Raw genomic sequence first — 17,522 nt, forward strand, 5'->3', positions numbered from 1 at the left:
CATAAATCAACCTGAAAATCCATACATATTTGCATATAATTAATGTTGGTTCTTTGCAAGAACCAGTTCAAAGATGTTTCCTGTCAATGAAATTAGTTGTTTCTAATACCATGTTCTGTACGTCATTTGGACAGATACTCTCTTGATGTCAAAAGCTGATATACTGTGTATATTCTATTCATGAGCTAAAGCACACTGAGAATGATGAGAATATTGACAGAAAATTGAGGAACAAAAAAAGATTTTATTATTGTAATGTTAAATAATTTCTAACATTGCTTACCTCAAGATACCATATAAAACATACTTTTATTAAGGAGGAAAGTAAGTTTATAAGTAAGCTTATTTGGATTCCTTGTATCTTATTTTATGTTAAATTTGAAAATAGTGTATGGACAACTATCTGATATTCAATTACTTAATTTTACAAAGTTTTTTAAGCTTAAATGTTAGCACTGTTGTTGTTGATTTGCTAAAGAAACTGAAACACGGCTCAAAATAACCTTCCCCAACTTTCATATTCATGTCGCCTCTCTTTCATGTTTTGGTGTCGTGGACCAGCCCGTCACCTGTAAAGATAATTGTGTATCCACTTGATTCGCTGAGACATTTTTGGCCATTTCTGATTGGCTTCTGTCATTCAAAGCGGGTTCTGATTGGTGGAAATTCCAGAGTAGGAAACGTTGATCCATAGTAAGAGCTTAACATGGTTAGCTAAGTGAGGTAGTGCTGGTTTAAATCTAAATGTCAGACCTCAAAGCGTTGTCTTTCACTCTATTGCTATAAAATCTACGTATGTACTTGCTGTTTTATCAGGAAGCTTGGTAATAGGTTGATATTTGTCCTTTTTTTTGTCTTTATGCGGTTGTGTAGAACTAGCCTGTTAGCTCTGCGTCGTTTCAGTGGAACTCCTCAGCTCGCTAGTTTTGTTGCACTGGAATTTCTTAGCTTGTTTGACAGCTGGGGAAGCTAAAATTAACCACGTTTATATGTAGTGATCCGGCCTCCGTTCGACCAGGTTTGCGTGTGAAAGTTTATTTTGTGCTAGTTTTCTCTGTTTCCGAATGTTTGGTAACAGAAATAGCAACGGCTGCAGCTAGCAGATGGTTAGCCCGTTAACATCAACAATGGGTTATAAGGGAGGTTTGAAGACGGCTAAAAGGCTTTATTTTGTGGCTATTCTCCTCCTTGTCTTCGCTGATCGACTGGCAGCAGGTAAGAGATGACTGTGTTTGTGATATGCAGACGTTCAGAGCACATTTCCTGACCATTGAAAGCAGCTGTTTTATCTTGGTTTAGGAAGTTGATCAGTCAATTTCGAGAACCTGTATCTTTACTACTGTCCTACTGATGTGTTTCAGATGAAGATCAACGCAGAGACGATGGATCTGAGTTAAAGGTGCGTCATGAGATATTGGATATTGATTGAAAGATATGTCAGAGCAGGAATACGTAATGACAGACACGATTATTTAATGTTTATCTTGTGACTTGTGCACAAGATAACGTTACGGTTCAAGTGACCGTAACGTTACAAAAAACTCCATAAACCCGAAATGTTGCCTTAAAAAACGCAAACCTAGTTGTAAAATGTAAATAATGCCTATTGAAGTCTGTTGGGTTGAAGCTTCATGTACATCAGCAGCAGAGTTGACGATACAATGAGCCAACTATTTGGTTAGTTTCCTTTTCCCTTAAATGCATTAATTCTAAGAACTCCCATTATTATTTTTTTAATGTTCAATAAATTCTATTCATAGAATTCCCATGTGAAAATTTCCATCCATGAAAATGAAAATAGTTTGGACATTACAATCAAGCAATAACAAATAAAATCAACTTTTGCATTTGAGATCACATTCTCGGTCAGATTTCGAGAGTCAAGTTCATGGCACTAGGGGAAATAAACACATCAAGCAACACTGATGCATTTTCTGGATTTAATAAAATCAGACAAATGGTAGAGGCCTTCTTTCATTTAGATCAAAAGTAGAGCTCCACAATATATTGAATGGCAGTCATTAATTCAATATCAGCAGTAAAAAAAATGCTTAGTGATGATATTGCATTTCAACTGACTAAATGTGACACATTAAGTCAGTTGGGTGGACCCTTGTGCTGTAGATGTTGAGGTTATTACGCATTTGAAATAAGTTCCTCTTTCTTTTTTTTTATTTTTATGAAGAAACTTTAATTCTGTTTTTTGTGCAGTCGTATCACGATCCAGACTCTGATGAGGAAGACGTCCATATCGTGTCGAGGATTCTGGCGGCCTAAAGCACACTGACGACAGAAGAGGAAAAATATTGACAGAAAATTGAGAACTACCTGAACAGCCTCCTCCTCCTGAGGAGAAACCTAAAGAGGGTGAATCACATTTACTTAATTATTTTTTTTAATACAGTAAGAAGAAAATTAATAGCATATTTCTATAATGCTTAATAAAATAACTTCCTCTTTTTTAATTTTTTTTTAAAATTTTGTTTGCTTTTGTAAGTCCCTGCATGTTAACCTGCTTTCTCTGTTGCCGACGCTAAGAAAGGCAGCATGTGGTTTGAGGACAGGAGCACTTTGGGTAAACGGCTTTAGCCCCATGAGAGTTTAACAGTGTCTTGCACCTGTGGCTTCTGTTGCAGTCTGTTACGTCATTTCACTCAGGGGTTGCTTTCACCTTTACAGTTGTTGTTTTGTATAAAGGTAGAGGTTAATTAACACTACAAATACTCAGCTCTTTAATTGTAAATAGGATTTATCTGTGATTTTGAACTAGTTTTTAGCATTTTTACTGTTATTTCAGTTCCTGTAGTGAATGGGGGCACAGCCCATGGAGAGCCCTGCGTCTTCCCGTTCTACTTCCACGGGAGGGAGTACTCTGACTGCACCACTGGCAACCTATGACTATGGGAGACAAGTCAGCTGTGGTTGAACTGTCTCTCCGGCTCCGAATTTGCAGCTTCGAGTTGTAGGAATCAGGATTTTGCTCTTTTTATTCATTTTCAGGTATCATTTTATTGACAGAAATATAAACTGTTGGATTAAAAAGTGAGCGTATTATTACATAAAAAAAGAGGCACAAGATGTCAAAGGACTGCATTTGAACAATAAAGTGATTTTGTGTTTGCAAAATGCAGAGGCCATCGGGTTCACAACCTGGCAGGAATGACGGAAATCAGATTGAACAAACTGTAGTTTTACTTCAACCCCTCCCCTCTCTTGCCAGTGGGTGTTATGAAATCCGAATTTCAATTTTTCGCCATTTCTTTATGCTTCTTTTTATCTTCAGCGGAGGAGCAGGCGGAGCAGAGACTGCAGGCTGAAGAAGTGGAGGAGCAATATCAGACAGTCCTGCGGATGCTTAATGGTTCCACCAGGAGGGCTCAGAAGAAAGAGTGAGTTTATTACTTTCAGTATTTCTCCTATATTCTGATGCTTCATTGTGGGTGGTGACAGTGATGTTCTAGTATTTTCCAGTAGAAGATCACTTTCAGCTTTGGTGGTTTTTGGGTTGTATTTCAAATTGAGTGTTCATCTGAGTGGGGCTTTTAGTGAGACGGTTGAAACTATGACCCAGTTTGGTTCTTCAATCACATCAGAATTGTTTTGGCTAACATTGAGGTTCTTGAATCACCATCACCCAATCCCTAGTCTAAGTAAGAATGATTAAAAACCAGGTCCATGTCAAGAAACCAACAGGTTCTTAAATAAACTTTACCAAGTTTGTTGTGTTGCTACAACAAACATGTAGTGAAAGTCTAGCTAAGAGACATTTGACCAATATATTATTGACAAGGTTTGTTTTAATTTTGATCCAATAAATAAAAAAAAAACAATTTTATATTATATATATATATATATATATATATATATATATATATATATATATAATTGATTCAAATGTATGATCTTTCCATAATAAAAAAAGAACAATTTCAACAAACTTAAACCATAATTTTTTTATTTTATTATTATTATTTTTTATAGGTCAAAACATTTTTAATGTTTTGTAAATAGTCTAGAATTGTAGTGGCCTTTGTAGAAACAACTGTTTATATTTTTTGGATCTTCCCGACTGTCATCATTTGAAAGTTTGGTTTTCGAATGCCTCTTTCTGTTTCTCTTTTACTACCAGGTACTGATCATGTGACATTGCACATCCTTATTTGCTTTGGAGGCCATAACACTGCTGGTCACGCACATTTTATGAGCTGTTTTTGTTCCGCTTCACTTGCATCACCTCTGCTTCTCTCTCTCTCCTTCTCTCTCTCTCTCTCAGGTTGTACGAGAAGCTGTTGAAAGTGGCGGAGAAAGGCCACCAGAAAGCCACGGAGAAGGTCGCATACGCCATGCTGTTTGGAGACTACATGAACCAGAATGTCACCAAAGCCAGAGAGATGTTTGAGAAGCTGGCTGTGGAGGGCTCACCTAAAGCTCAGATGGTAAAACGTCTAGCAAAGTTCAAATACCGGCTAAAGTTTGGAGGTGTTTCGAGCTGCCATCTTCAACCATTTGAGTAAACTTTCTTTCTGTCATTTCTCAGGCTCTTGGCTTTCTGTATGCAGCAGGACTCGGCGTTAACTCAAGTCAAGCCAAGGTGTTTTTTCTACACTGCAATTCAGTAAATCCGGTCATTACATGTTAATTACATCGCTTCATGCTGATGGTTTGTTTTTCAGGCTTTAGTTTATTACACCTTTGGTGCATTGGGTGGAAACCTAATAGCGCATATGATTATGGTGAGTTGACTTGCTCATTCAATTGCTGAACTTATGGACATGTTATTTGTATATTCACAGTAGATTAAATATCTTCCTATATTGTGATTAGGGTTACAGATACTGGGCCGGTGTGGGTGTTTCCCAGAGCTGTGAGTCAGCGCTAACGCATTATAGAGTGGTGGCAAATCACGGTAAGCATTTTTTATTTTATTTTATTTTTTTATTTGATCTTTTTGCGCTTTTATTTCACTTCTGAGGGCAACATCTTTTAAATCTGCTTCGTCCATATTCTGGCCTTGTGCTCCCCTAGTGGCGAGTGACGTGTCACTGACGGGAGGCTCGGCAGTGCAGAGGATCAGGCTGCTGGATGAGGTGGAGAACCCAGGCTCCACCAGTGGGATGCTGGAGGAAGACCTCATCCAGTATTACCAGTTTTTGGCAGAGAAAGGAGACGTTCAAGCTCAGGTGTGTTTTGCTTTAGTTTGAGGCTCTTTTCAGACACAACCATTAGCATTAGTGTTTGGAGCAAATAAGGCATTTCATACCTCTTGAACTTTGTAATGGTTTTTCATGTTAAAACTGCAAGCTTCAGTGGGGGGGATTTATGTGATATATCAACAGAAAGTAGAGCACACTCTGGCTCTGCTAATGTTACAAGGAGCAGGTCAAAAACACACAATAAAATCCACTAAAAGGGAGATGTGGTGCATTGTGTTTCTCTATACAAATTGTATGCTATGCTTTTTCGTTTAGGTTTTTATTTGGACAAATTAAAGCCATGTGTTCTTTTCCTTTCACTTTATAATTAGCCGCTGCCTTGTATAAGCTTAACACATGGATTGCATTGAAGTTTGTGGTTTTGACGAGCAAATATGCAAAAAGATTCAGAGGGTATGAACACTTTAGCTATGCATTGGAAAATAACAAAAAAATTAATATCTAAACCTCTGCATCCAACATGGAGTCGGTTTTGGTCAGAAAGTTGATCTTAGTGTTACTTCAGTGCTTAGTTATTTGAAGTCCAATTAATTTATCTACATTTCAGGTTGGTTTAGGTCAGCTTCATCTACATGGTGGACGTGGAGTGGAGCAGAATCACCAGGTAACATTAAACCGCCAGGACCGCATGTGAATCTGTACTGCAGCTGTTTTTTCTCTGTTTAGCATGTCTTTGCTCTCTGTCCTCACCAACAGAGGGCGTACGACTACTTCACACAGGCTGCGAATGCTGGGAACACACATGCTATGGCTTTCCTTGGAAAGGTTGGAAAGATTCTGTCAAATTACTTGCTGATGGTTTATCTCCTCTCTATCTCTATACTGTTTTTAATTTCAGTGTCTGGAACACTCTCAAATTGTTGTTGTGCAGATTGACAATAATGCTAACGACTGTTAGCCAGTAGTTTTTGTACCACTGTTTTGACACAGGCATTTATGCATAAAAATCCCTTTTGAGTTTTTGTTATTTTATTTGTTTGAATCTTTTCCCCCCCTCAGATGTATTCAGAAGGCAGCGAGTTTCTCCCTCAGGACAATGAGACAGCTCTGCAGTACTTCAAAAAGGCCTCTGATATGGTAATGAAAAAAATCCCTCACATTTTTTAAGTGCATATGTATTTAATGGACTTGCTTTGAGTGGCTACATCTTATGGGGACAGAGTTCTGAATATTTGTTCTGAGACGACATCTTTATTGTTCAGGGTAATCCAGTGGGCCAGAGCGGACTGGGGATGGCTTATTTATATGGAAGGGGAGTCCCTGTGGTAAGAGACGCAATTTCCTAAATTTCTGAAATGATTTCTTCTTGACTTTTGATGGGGTTTTTTTTAAATTAAGCTTTGAAAACTAACTAAGAATTTCAGCAGCTACTTTAATTATTTCTTCTTTTTGTCCTCAGAACTACGAGTTGGCTCTAAAATACTTCCAGAAGGCAGCAGAGCAGGGTTGGGTGGACGGACAACTCCAGCTGGGAACCATGTATTACAGTAAGACGGAAATGATTTCATTTCACTGGGTTTTTCTGTATTTATTTTGTCTTCTTTTGATAATGCATGTCCGTCCGTCTTCCTTGCAGATGGCATCGGTGTGAAGCGGGATTACAAACAAGCGCTGAAATTCTTCAACCTGGCCTCGCAGGCCGGCCACATCCTGGCTTTCTACAACCTGGCCCAGATGCACGCTACCGGTACCGGCGTGATGCGCTCCTGCCACACTGCAGTGGAGGTAAGCAGCAGGTCTTAACTACATGTATTAAAACATGTAATTGTCTTCCGATGGATTTGAAATGCTTTCAGAAATTAAATTGTTCCTGCTGTCAGCTTTTTAAGAACGTGTGTGAGCGCGGCCGCTGGTCGGAGCGCCTGATGACGGCCTACGGCAGCTTCAAAGAGGGAGAGACGGACGGCGCGCTGGTTCAGTATCTGCTGCTGGCAGAGCAGGGATATGAAGTGGCTCAGAGCAACGTAGCCTTCATTCTGGACCAGAGTAAGAAATCCGAGATGCATTTGTGTATAACCTGACTATTCCTTTGAACTGATGATGGTGAGTCAAAGTTGACGTTTTGGTGCTGCGTGGATCTTTACCAAACAGAAGGAGCAAAAATCTTCAGCGACAATGAGACCTATCCTCGTGCTTTACTCCACTGGACAAGGGCTGCTGCACAAGGTAGGCTCTTATTCATTCCTGCATCATAAATTCATGATTTAAGTTTTTTTTTTTTTTTTTTTAACTCTCATGCCGTGACACAAGCTATTCTGCTTTACGTGCTGGAAGAAACTGAGGTCTAAGAGTGATTAATCATCTCCCATCTTTAAAACATCTGCTTGAATTCACAATGTCTCAATTCCCCCCCACCCCCCAAAATATTTTTATGTAGATTTGGGCAGTGAAGATGCCATCATGTTACCAGGCTGAGTAAATGTTTTATAATTGCTACACGACTGTGACATAAAAGAGTAGCTGTTTTATGTTGCAGCAACCTTAAAATAAGGTTGTGGCCTTACTAATCCAAATGGAAATGAGAAACTAAATAAACAACAACAACAAAACTGCAAACACTGGTTCACTAAGCATCAGGGGTAGTTAAACATCATAAAATGGATTGGATACAATTGTACAGTCAGAAGGAGATTGGACTCTCCGACAGTTTAATTTGCTGTCTTGAAGTATTAATAGTCTTGAAGTGTGACTCAAACCTAAAAAATAAATTATAAAAGTAATTATTTATTATGTGAAACTCAAATTTCATTGATTAGATTTAGGCGTGGACTGTGTCAACTCTTTACTGCTTTACATTTTCAGATTTTCTGTTGTGTGTTAATCGGAGCGAATGTCGGATATCATGAGAAGTTTTCCTCTCGGCTCTAGGAAAAAAAAGAAAAATCTCGTGTTCTTTTCCTTTCAAGGTTACACTGTGGCTCGGATTAAACTGGGCGACTATCACTTCTATGGCTATGGAACAGATGTGGATTATGAGACGGCGGTCATTCACTACAGGCTCGCATCAGAGCAGCAGAACGGCGCCCAGGCCATGTTCAACCTGGGTTATATGCATGAGAAAGGTCTGGGTATCAAACAGGTGAGTCTACGCTACATATGAACTTATAATAGCAACTTGATTATAACCACATTTACAGATTCATAAATCAATGGTACCAAATGTATGATTTCTAAGCTAGAAATCTGCTGGAAGTTTAATGTTTTTATTTTTTTTTCTGCAGGATATCCATTTAGCAAAGCGCTTCTACGACATGGCAGCAGAAGCCAGTCCTGATGCCCAGGTCCCAGTTTTCCTGGCCCTGTGCAAGCTGGGCCTGACTTACACTCTGCAGCACCTGCAGGACCTTAATGTAAGTGCTTCAGCCCTGAAACATTAACTCCACTGAATCTTCAGCCTTTTTTTTTTTTTTTTTTTTTTTAAATATTGTCTATGAGATAAATGATTTTATTTATGTCTCTCACGCTGCTACCGTTTTGGCTTGACCTCTGGAAGCTGAAGGAGTTGATTGCTCAGGTGGACCTGGACCAGCTTCTGGGCCCGGAGTGGGACCTCTACCTCATGACGGTCATCGCCCTGCTGCTGGGCACGGTCATCGCCTACAGACAGCGGCAGCATCAAATCATCGTGGCGCCCCGCCCTCCGCCTCCCACTCCAGCGCCCCCTCCCAGACCCGCTCAGGAGGACGAGGAGGAGCCGCAAGCTCAGGCAGAGCCTCAGGATCAGGAGGAGACGCCCGGCCCAGGCGAGGCTCATGATGATGATGATGAGGAGGAGGAGCAGCAGTGAGAAGAGGCCAGGGAAAGACAAGAGAGCAGAACTGATTAAAAACCTGCTGCTTTGAGCATGTCTCCCACTGCCTGCTCTCCTCCACGTTATTAGAAAACTCTCATTGGCTGCTGAAACTGTTCAGTTCTCCATTCGAGAAGTGATGAAACAAACACAGGACCTAGGACTTTTTTTTGTGGCTTTTTTTCCCCTGTGACTCGGGATTCTGCCAGAGGCAACCATGGCCTCACCATGGAGCTGTGTTGCAGTTTCCTCATTAAAAACATTTTAAAGTCAGCTGATTAGAAGGATTCTAATTTCTGCTTTAGTTTTCTTCTCACATGTCCCTATTTTGTCAAATGTTTTTTCTCCAGGAGTCGATCTGCTCCAATCCTAAGTAAAAGCAGATCTAGAAAATTAAAAGGGTAAGGTAATGTGAATTAAGCTTTTTTTTAAATGTTTTTGTTGCTAAAGACAGGATTCTGCTTCATTTTTTGGTTGGGGCAATTTTTTTTTAACAGTTTTAAGTTAATTCTAGCTAAATTTCCTTCAGTATTTTTTCCGGAATCCATAAAGTTTTGATTTCTATGCTATAATATACAAAATCCATCTGCTTTTTTTGTTACTATTATTTTTAGAGAAACAAGAAAGATGTTGGGCATTTTTCTTTAAAAAGCTGAAGTACTAGAGGTACCCTTTGGCTTTCAACAATGAGGAGCATTTGAATTTGGTCAACAACAACAACAACAAAAAAACTTATGTCAAAATAAGATCCTATTAGAAACATTTTGTGGGAGAATATTTGTTCTTTTAAAAAAATGATGCAATAATAGGTTTATAAATTCATATTAAATGGCAAGTCGAAAACATGCCAAACTACAGTTTAGTGTCTTTTTGTTATTTATTGTGAGTTTTTTAATATCATGCATGTCTACTCAGTCAGTAATTATTGAAAAACTACAACAATCAATTATATTCTGTTTAATTTTAATTTTTTTTTTTTTCCATTTTCTGTATTTTTGTTTTTCTTTAAAAGTGTTCTAAGCCCACACTTCAAATCAGCCCTCTGTCAAGCATGAACAAAAAAAAAAAAAAAATTACATTATACATTCAAACAAGATTTTAACATATTCCTACTACTTTCTGTACCCGTGTTATGCTCTCAAAAAACAAAGCTGCTGTGCGACTCCATGACACATTTGAGGACGGGAAGGTTTACATAATTCACCTGCAGGGCAAGTCATGTTTGGGGAGGAAAAAATTAGTTTTTTCCAAAAACAGGTTTAGACATAATAAATTAATAAATGATTATGGATACTTGACTGTTTGGTATTGACATAATCTCTGCCGGGTTTTCGTCTCGAATTTCTACTAAGCAATTAGAAAAGGCACAAGTTAAGAATTGGCTACGAACATTAAACGCATAAGAATGGATGAAAAGTCTTCATAAAGGTAGATTGTTATGCTTCCTTGAACAGATTAGAACAGCTCTATGGGTAGGGTTGCTAGGTGAGTTGCTAGGTAACTGCGCAGTGCCTGAGATCTTTTTGAAACGGCTCTTTTTCCAGATACCAAAAAACAGTTGGAATTTTACTTTTAAGCTCTTTGGTTGTTTTTAGAAGCGGTTGAGACACAACTGGAAGCATAAATATGCTCAAATTGTGAGTTTTTCATAATTCTCTTCTGAGTCCTTTATCTCCGTCTGGATTGGTTTATATCACCATTTGAAAGCAAAAAAAAAAATACAGGCCATCGATAAATACATTATTTTGGTCCAGACTTTCTCATTGGTCCCTCGGCTCGTATTGGCGGCGCTAACACAAAGTGACAGAGCTGTAAAAACAGAGGATCACATTGTGCTGTGTGTAGGGGTGACCTATTGTCTGGTACATACGTCCTGCTATGGAGGCGCTTTTGATCGCCATGGCATGTGCGCTCCTGTTCTGCTCTGTCAAAGGTAAGTGCTAGAACAAGCAGGGCTGTGCTTGTTATAATTTTTTTGTTATTGTAGCAAACTTTTTAAGATATATATTTTTTTCATTAAGAAAGAAGCGGAAGAGTCACATGTATGAAACAGGCCAAGAATTTTGTGACTGTTGTCTTTGGGAATGTTTAGAAATGTTTTAAATCTGTATTGAGAGAAATTGTGCCCATTTTAGAGACGAAGGATTTAAATTTGTTTCAAAGGGGACGACTGGTGGGGGGAGTACCAGGAGGGGATACGACACTACAGTGACGAGGACCTCAATAAGGTACCGTTTGCCGCTTGTTTTAAAACCGGCCAACGAAAGGCTGTTGGGAACAAAAACATAACTGCTGATTAGCAATCATAGGTTTTGTCACCGGGTTTTTATCTATAAATCATTCCAGGTTGTAGGGTAGGGGAATTTTAGAACATTCCCTGCTTCCTTTCCTGAAAAGAGTTTTTTTGGAGAAGCTGATTTGACTTCCTTGCAGGACTTGGCACCTGCTCACACTGCCAAAGGTAGATGTCCTGGGTTTATCACCATGGTTATCATTTTGGTCTGGTGACCAAAATGATTGGTCACCAGACCAATCATTTTCTACATGTCTTGTGCTTTTTGAAGCACATTGTGATTTTCTGTGTTAAAGGTGCTGTATAACTAAAATTTATTTTTGCCATTTACTATAAAATCAAAACACCTCAGCAGTACCTCGGGCTAATTAACTTAATTTAATGACACTTTTAATGCAGTAATTAATGTAAAATGTTCTCCAGGCAGGGAATGAGCAAATATACAATAGAGAACATTGACACACTGTTCAGTAAATGGATATGTTTGTAATAAAAATCAATTTTTTTATTAGTCCCATATAATATTTTAATTTCTATGAAACTGAATGAGAGGGTTTCATTAGCTCTAAATCTTGAGAAATAAACAGAAATATATCACACTGTAGGTGAGTCCATGTGTATTGTGCTTTTTGATGATCTAATTTGCTGAGATGCACCTATAAGTACGCTCTGGTAAAATATGGGGAATGCAGAACAAAGAAAGTTTAAACCAGTTCCTGGATTGATGATGATGATGATGATGATGATGATGACGTAGTTAAACTGGCATTTAAAGCTAAAAGATCTCTGGAGGACGGAGGCTTTCTTATTCAAAAGAGTGGAGAATGTAAGCCATTATGTTTTATGTAACTTTTACAGATGTTTCCAGAGAAAACTCGACCCATGTTCTTCAAACATCCTCCGTTCCAGTGTCCTGACATGACCCCGTCTGCTACTGTCCCCTCTTCTGGTACGTCCGCTTCCCAAGGGACCCCTCTTTTACTCCTCAGTTCAACTGACGCACCTTTTTCTGTGTCTCTCTTTCTGTGTCTCTCGCTGTAGTTGAATTTGTGAAGGCAGCGGATATAAAAGTCATCACCGCCTTGGGAGACTCCATGACTGTAAGTACTTTTGTTTTGACGCCTCACAAGCGCGTATCTAAAATCTGAAAGAAGAAAAAAAGTAAACCTGCCTTGTATGAACACTGAAACATTTGCTAAACATCAAGATGTGAATTAATCCATAAAAGTAACTGGGATAACCTTCCATTTTGATTTTCAGACAGCTGTAGGTGCCAATGCCACCACTGTGCTGGAAATCCCAATAGAGTTTCGCCATGTGTCGTGGAGGTGAGATTTACCCCTCACAATCAGAATATGTTTGCTTCAGTGGTCCTGCATATCAACTCCTCATATTTCCGCTGTACTAATAATATACATGTACCCTCTGAAGTATTGGAGGCTACGGTACTTTTCAAGACGCCATAACTCTAGCGAGTAAGATGCTGTTTCTTATCATTATCTCTTGTCAGATCAGTTTGATACCACGGCTTTTCCTAACTTATTCCTAACTTTGCATTTTAGACATCATCAAGTTATTCAACCCCAATCTGCTTGGCGCTTCTCCTGGGCAGACTATGCATGGGAAGGAGGCTGATATTAGTGAAACCGGCTTTAATCTGGCCGTGACCGGTCATAACACCTTGTAAGACCTTGTCACTCTAACAGATGCTGATCTGCCTTAGCGAAGGCATCAGTTTCTGTGATTTAAAAGAACTGAGATCTGCAACTGTATTGAAATCTGACCTTTTTTTTTTTTTCTTCCTAGCGACCTCCCAGGTCAGACAAGAGAATTAATTGACACTCTGAGACGACATGAGGTGGGCACAAGAAACAAAAAAAAAGAGAGAAAGCTTTAGGACGGCCTTTTCTGTTTTAGACTGTGCTTTGCTCCACTTTTTAGGGTCTTAACTTTGACGAAGACTGGAAGCTCCTGACCATTCTCATAGGCATGAATGACATTTGTGATTACTGTAAAGATAAGGTGAGTGTTGTTTTTTTGTTTTGTTTTTTTTATTTGTTTGTTTGCTGAATTTAGTTTAAAGTAAAAGCATGTTTGCTGAATTATTTCACCTTTTTCTCCCTAGGCTCTGTATTCGGTGGATAACTTCATTCACTACATTACCGTCTCTCTAGAAATGCTTATGAATGAGGTGAAGCCAAAACAAAAAAAGGGACGTGGTGCATTTTGAATTTGCCGACCATTTCTTCGGAGTGAGGGTCTAGTGAGTCTCCCTGATGTGTTTCAGGTTCCCCGTATGATCGTCAACGTGGTGCAGATTTTGCGAATGGATTTTCTGAGGGAGGTGGAGAAGCCCACCCCAGGGTGTCGTCTACAGCGGTGAGCCGGCAATTAATCCCCGTGGGAACAGCTCTGGGCATTTTGTGATTTATTTAAATCGTTCTTTTGTAAAGAGTGGGCTGATAATACGTGACACGGCTCCAGTGTTGATTGTAAGCAACACTCTTTGCTTCATCTGAACCGTAAGCAGGTTGCCCCCCCATTTCAGTCGTTTTTTGAAGGCGGTGATGTTGGAGAGACTGGTAAACTTGAGTGTTAGTGGTTTCTGGGCTGTTCTTAAATGGCCCAACCAAGTGTTATTGATCTGAGCTCTGCTCTGATTCTTGAAGCAATGCCGTAGTTTGTGACACAATAGGACAATGACTCCAAACACACATATAAAATGTTGCTTGAATGGATACGTTTGTCTTCCATGAAGCCTCTGGAATGGTCCAGACATCAACTTTTAAAAATGTATGCGTTGATCCTGAAATCTTGCCCTGTGTTAGCAAACAAACAACTTTAAATTGAACTTTACGCCTTATGATATGAAGACTGGCAAAAAAAAATCTTTCAGGATTGTGACTGAAAAACTACACGGTTTCTCTGCAGCTTGCCAAACGACGCAGCAGACGTAGCAGCGCAGGGTTTACCTATAAATTGTTATGGGAAATTTTTACTTTCGATTTTGTATTCTTTTTCTATGCACGTCATAGTTAATTACAAGGTGAAATAGAGCAGAGCGTGTCTGTTAGACATCAACAAAGTGGTGCAACTGGCCCAGCTGCTGGAATGTGAAGGTCGTCTTCAGGAGTGGGAGTGAGAGGACGGCGTGTAGTTTCCATGCAGAGCTATAAGTCCGTGAGTGGGGTTGCCTGCGAAGTAGCCAGTGATCTGGGGATCGTTGCTCGTGGGACAAAGCTCTCCTTGTTATAACAAGATTTAATAAAACTTTCTGAGACTTTACACAACCATATTTAAGCTTGTAAATAACCACGATGAGTGTAAACTCCTGCTGGGTACTTTATGGGTACCATAAACCTATACAGTACCAGAAGTACTTTATGTCTGATGTAAGTTCCCTTTCTGATCAAAATGTATTTGGTTCTTACCAGTAAATAACAGCATGTTTCATTGAGTTGAGCGTTTTAGCTGATGCACAAGTTTTTAAAATGATCGTTGGACAGAGGATATGGAAAAACTTGCTCTTTTTGCGTCTATTAAATCTAAAGATTTAGGTTTTGAAGTGTTCTACACATTTTCTTTTACTGAGTAGATGTTTACGGTGCTGTTTAGATTTATTTGCCCAGTTTTTTATCTGTTTCAGGTCCTTCTGCCCGTGCCTGATCGAGCCAGTGTCCAACTCTCCTGAACTTAAGGAGGTCATTGAGGTCAATCTGGAGTTTCAGGTGCCATTTTTGTACTCTCACTGTGCCAAACAGTACTTTTGTTTTGCATTGATATTTATTACAATTTTCTTAGCCCTGAATTAGAAACACAGATTTTAGATTAGCGTTCAAAATAAATGACAAATAGAGTAAGTATTCATGAGTCATGCATTCATCTTTTATTAGTAAAAGCTCAACAGCTAGCGGGCGTTTTTTGCTTTTACAAAAAAGGATTATGCAGTCTCAGATCTTTCCTAGAACCGTAGGTGGATGCTTGATTTTTGAAATCAGAAGAATTACTTCTTGAATGATTGAAATTCTGCTTTTTTTTTTTTTTTCTCTCTTGCAGAGGAGACTCGAGAAGCTGCTGCACAGCGATCGCTTCTTCAGGAAGGATTTTGCTGTTGTCCTGCAGCCTTTCCCGAAACACGCTGAGCCACCACGCCTCCCGGTAATCTACTTCACACAGCAAAAGTGAAAACGAACAGCAGCACCCAAAAAAAAAACCCCAAAAAAACATTCATATTGTTGTGATGTGAGGATCCGCTTTCAGGAGGTGAATTAACACAAAAACTTTGCACCGAGGGGGATTGAATCATCAGGATGCCTGTTCAAACAGCTGGAGCGTTTGCTAATTGAAGCTTGTGATTCTGATTAGTCAGACAGTTTGTTACTGAATCTAACGAGTAGATGTTTCATCCCTCTGAGCAGAACGGGAAGATTGATATGACCTTCTTCACTCACGACTGCTTCCACATCACCATAAAGGGACACGAGGAGCTGGCTAAAGGACTGTGGAACAACATGGTGAACTAATACGTACCCTGACTGAATGTTTATTTGTTTGTTTGAACCAAACATTTAGATATATCTTCAGCAGATAGAAATGCTATTGAAACAGATATGTTTGGAGATTCATATTTGTTCTACCGCTGGCACTGGAGCACAGCTAGCTGCTCCGGGAAGTTAGAAGAGTAGCCGTGTTTATTATTTAAGGCCTCTTCCTTGATTATTTATATTGCGCTGTGTTTAACATCTATACCCCCCTGTGAAAGAAATTGCACCTCCTCCTGCAGAGATATGCTATTTCAAACTCCAAGCTGCTGTTCAAAGTTTAGAAAAACATCTTCCTTTAATTGAAGAGTAAACACTGCGTTGCAACATGTTACCATATATTTCTGTATCCTGCACACAGTTTCAGCCTGAAGGAGAGAAAATGATTGTGACCAGTTTTACTGAACCCCTCAAGCTCATCTGTCCACCAGAGGTGAGTCCCAGTGCGGTGCTGAACTGGACTAGTCCTGCACCAGGAAACGTTTCACCACATGATCACTGAGTAAAGAAACAACAACAACAAAAAAAGTTGTACATTATAAATTTGCTTGCAAATATGTTATTTTCATACATGTTTTGAATTTTGTTTTGCTGAGCTCCATGATGTCAATTTTATTTATGTCCCAAAGGAGATGCAATACTTTCTGTTTGGCACACAGGAAACAGAAATGATTGTGGGATATTTTTTAACAGTCTCTCTGAGCAGCTACTGGTACCGAACCAGGAAATTATTTGCAAATTAGTGTAAAAACAGCCAAAGCTAAGAAAAACTGTGCATTTTTTTATTTTTTATTTTAATTGTAATTATACCTAGTTATATGTGTCTTTTATTATTCGTGTCTGCAGGAACACCCATACATCTTCACCCGCCCGGTCGCAGCCAAGTCGAGTCCGTCTCTTCTTCACTCCAAGTCCACATCGCCGGCTGCCATCGTCCTGCTCCTCCTCTTCTTCTTCACAAACATTTCTCGTTACTCATAGTTGTTCTTTAACAAACCTCACAAGGCTTTCATAGAACACCTACACATATATGTACAACGCACTGAGAGTAAAATGTTGCGTTGGTTTCCTACCATTTCACTACTATTTATGGGTTACAATCAATCAAATAAAATCCCAGTAAACAATGCTTCAGCTAGTGGCTGTATGTGGAAAAACTCCGAAGGTTGTAAATACTTTTGCAAGGCGTTGTATTCCAGCTCACATCTGAGCTTCCGTAGAGAAGCACAGCTGTGATCTGAGCACGAGCGATTTAAATACGGAAATGCTGTCATTCTTTTATCCACCAGAGATCTCTTCAGACAACTCGTCTTTTCAAGCAGCATGTGATTTAGCTGCTTGTTTGCTCCTCGGATCTTCAGGCTGTGACTGGCCCACTTTCTCTGTTCTCCCCAGAAATTGCCGTGCAATGAGAACTCCTACCGCACAAACCAAGCCACGGTGAAAAGGGTTTAAATCTCAAAAATAAGATCAAACCTTTTAAGTCGTTGTCATTTGTACACTGTGGTTTCATAGGATGATCCAGATGATCCAGAATGCGTCGATGTCTGGTTAGACAAAACATTGACAGAATGTATTGAATTAGTTTATTTATTATGATCACTAACACAGATGGAGGCTATTGTGGATTCTCAGCATTAGTGCATTTACCTCTTGAATGAATAAATGCACAACAGAGTGGATGA

General features: G+C 39.3%; 2 protein-coding genes across 2 annotated transcripts; both read left to right on the top strand.

Moving 5' to 3' along the window:
• Positions 1-657: 657 nt before the first annotated feature.
• sel1l (SEL1L adaptor subunit of ERAD E3 ubiquitin ligase) lies at positions 658-9,860 on the top strand. Its single transcript, XM_044105849.1, is given in 22 exon segments — positions 658-1,215; positions 1,362-1,399; positions 2,212-2,302; positions 2,305-2,367; positions 2,798-2,959; positions 3,284-3,389; positions 4,274-4,436; positions 4,538-4,591; positions 4,674-4,733; positions 4,825-4,906; positions 5,026-5,180; positions 5,761-5,817; positions 5,910-5,978; positions 6,213-6,290; positions 6,416-6,478; positions 6,613-6,700; positions 6,790-6,938; positions 7,034-7,199; positions 7,305-7,379; positions 8,120-8,292; positions 8,435-8,563; positions 8,707-9,860. Coding segments are annotated over 22 exon segments (2,427 nt in total). The 5' UTR covers positions 658-1,103; the 3' UTR covers positions 9,001-9,860.
• A 650-nt stretch (positions 9,861-10,510) lies between these two features.
• On the top strand, positions 10,511-16,966 carry si:dkey-177p2.18 (phospholipase B1, membrane-associated). Its single transcript, XM_044105848.1, has 16 exons — positions 10,511-10,936; positions 11,167-11,231; positions 12,155-12,245; positions 12,338-12,396; positions 12,557-12,624; positions 12,728-12,771; positions 12,859-12,979; positions 13,103-13,154; positions 13,238-13,318; positions 13,422-13,487; positions 13,584-13,675; positions 14,943-15,024; positions 15,353-15,454; positions 15,715-15,810; positions 16,199-16,270; positions 16,684-16,966. Exons 1-16 carry the CDS (start codon positions 10,882-10,884, stop codon positions 16,816-16,818), a joined length of 1,281 nt encoding a protein of 426 aa, XP_043961783.1. The 5' UTR covers positions 10,511-10,881; the 3' UTR covers positions 16,819-16,966.
• Positions 16,967-17,522: the final 556 nt, after the last annotated feature.

The sequence above is a fragment of the Gambusia affinis genome, linkage group LG22 (assembly GCF_019740435.1).
Source record: "Gambusia affinis linkage group LG22, SWU_Gaff_1.0, whole genome shotgun sequence".
Taxonomy (NCBI): Eukaryota; Metazoa; Chordata; class Actinopteri; order Cyprinodontiformes; family Poeciliidae; genus Gambusia; species Gambusia affinis.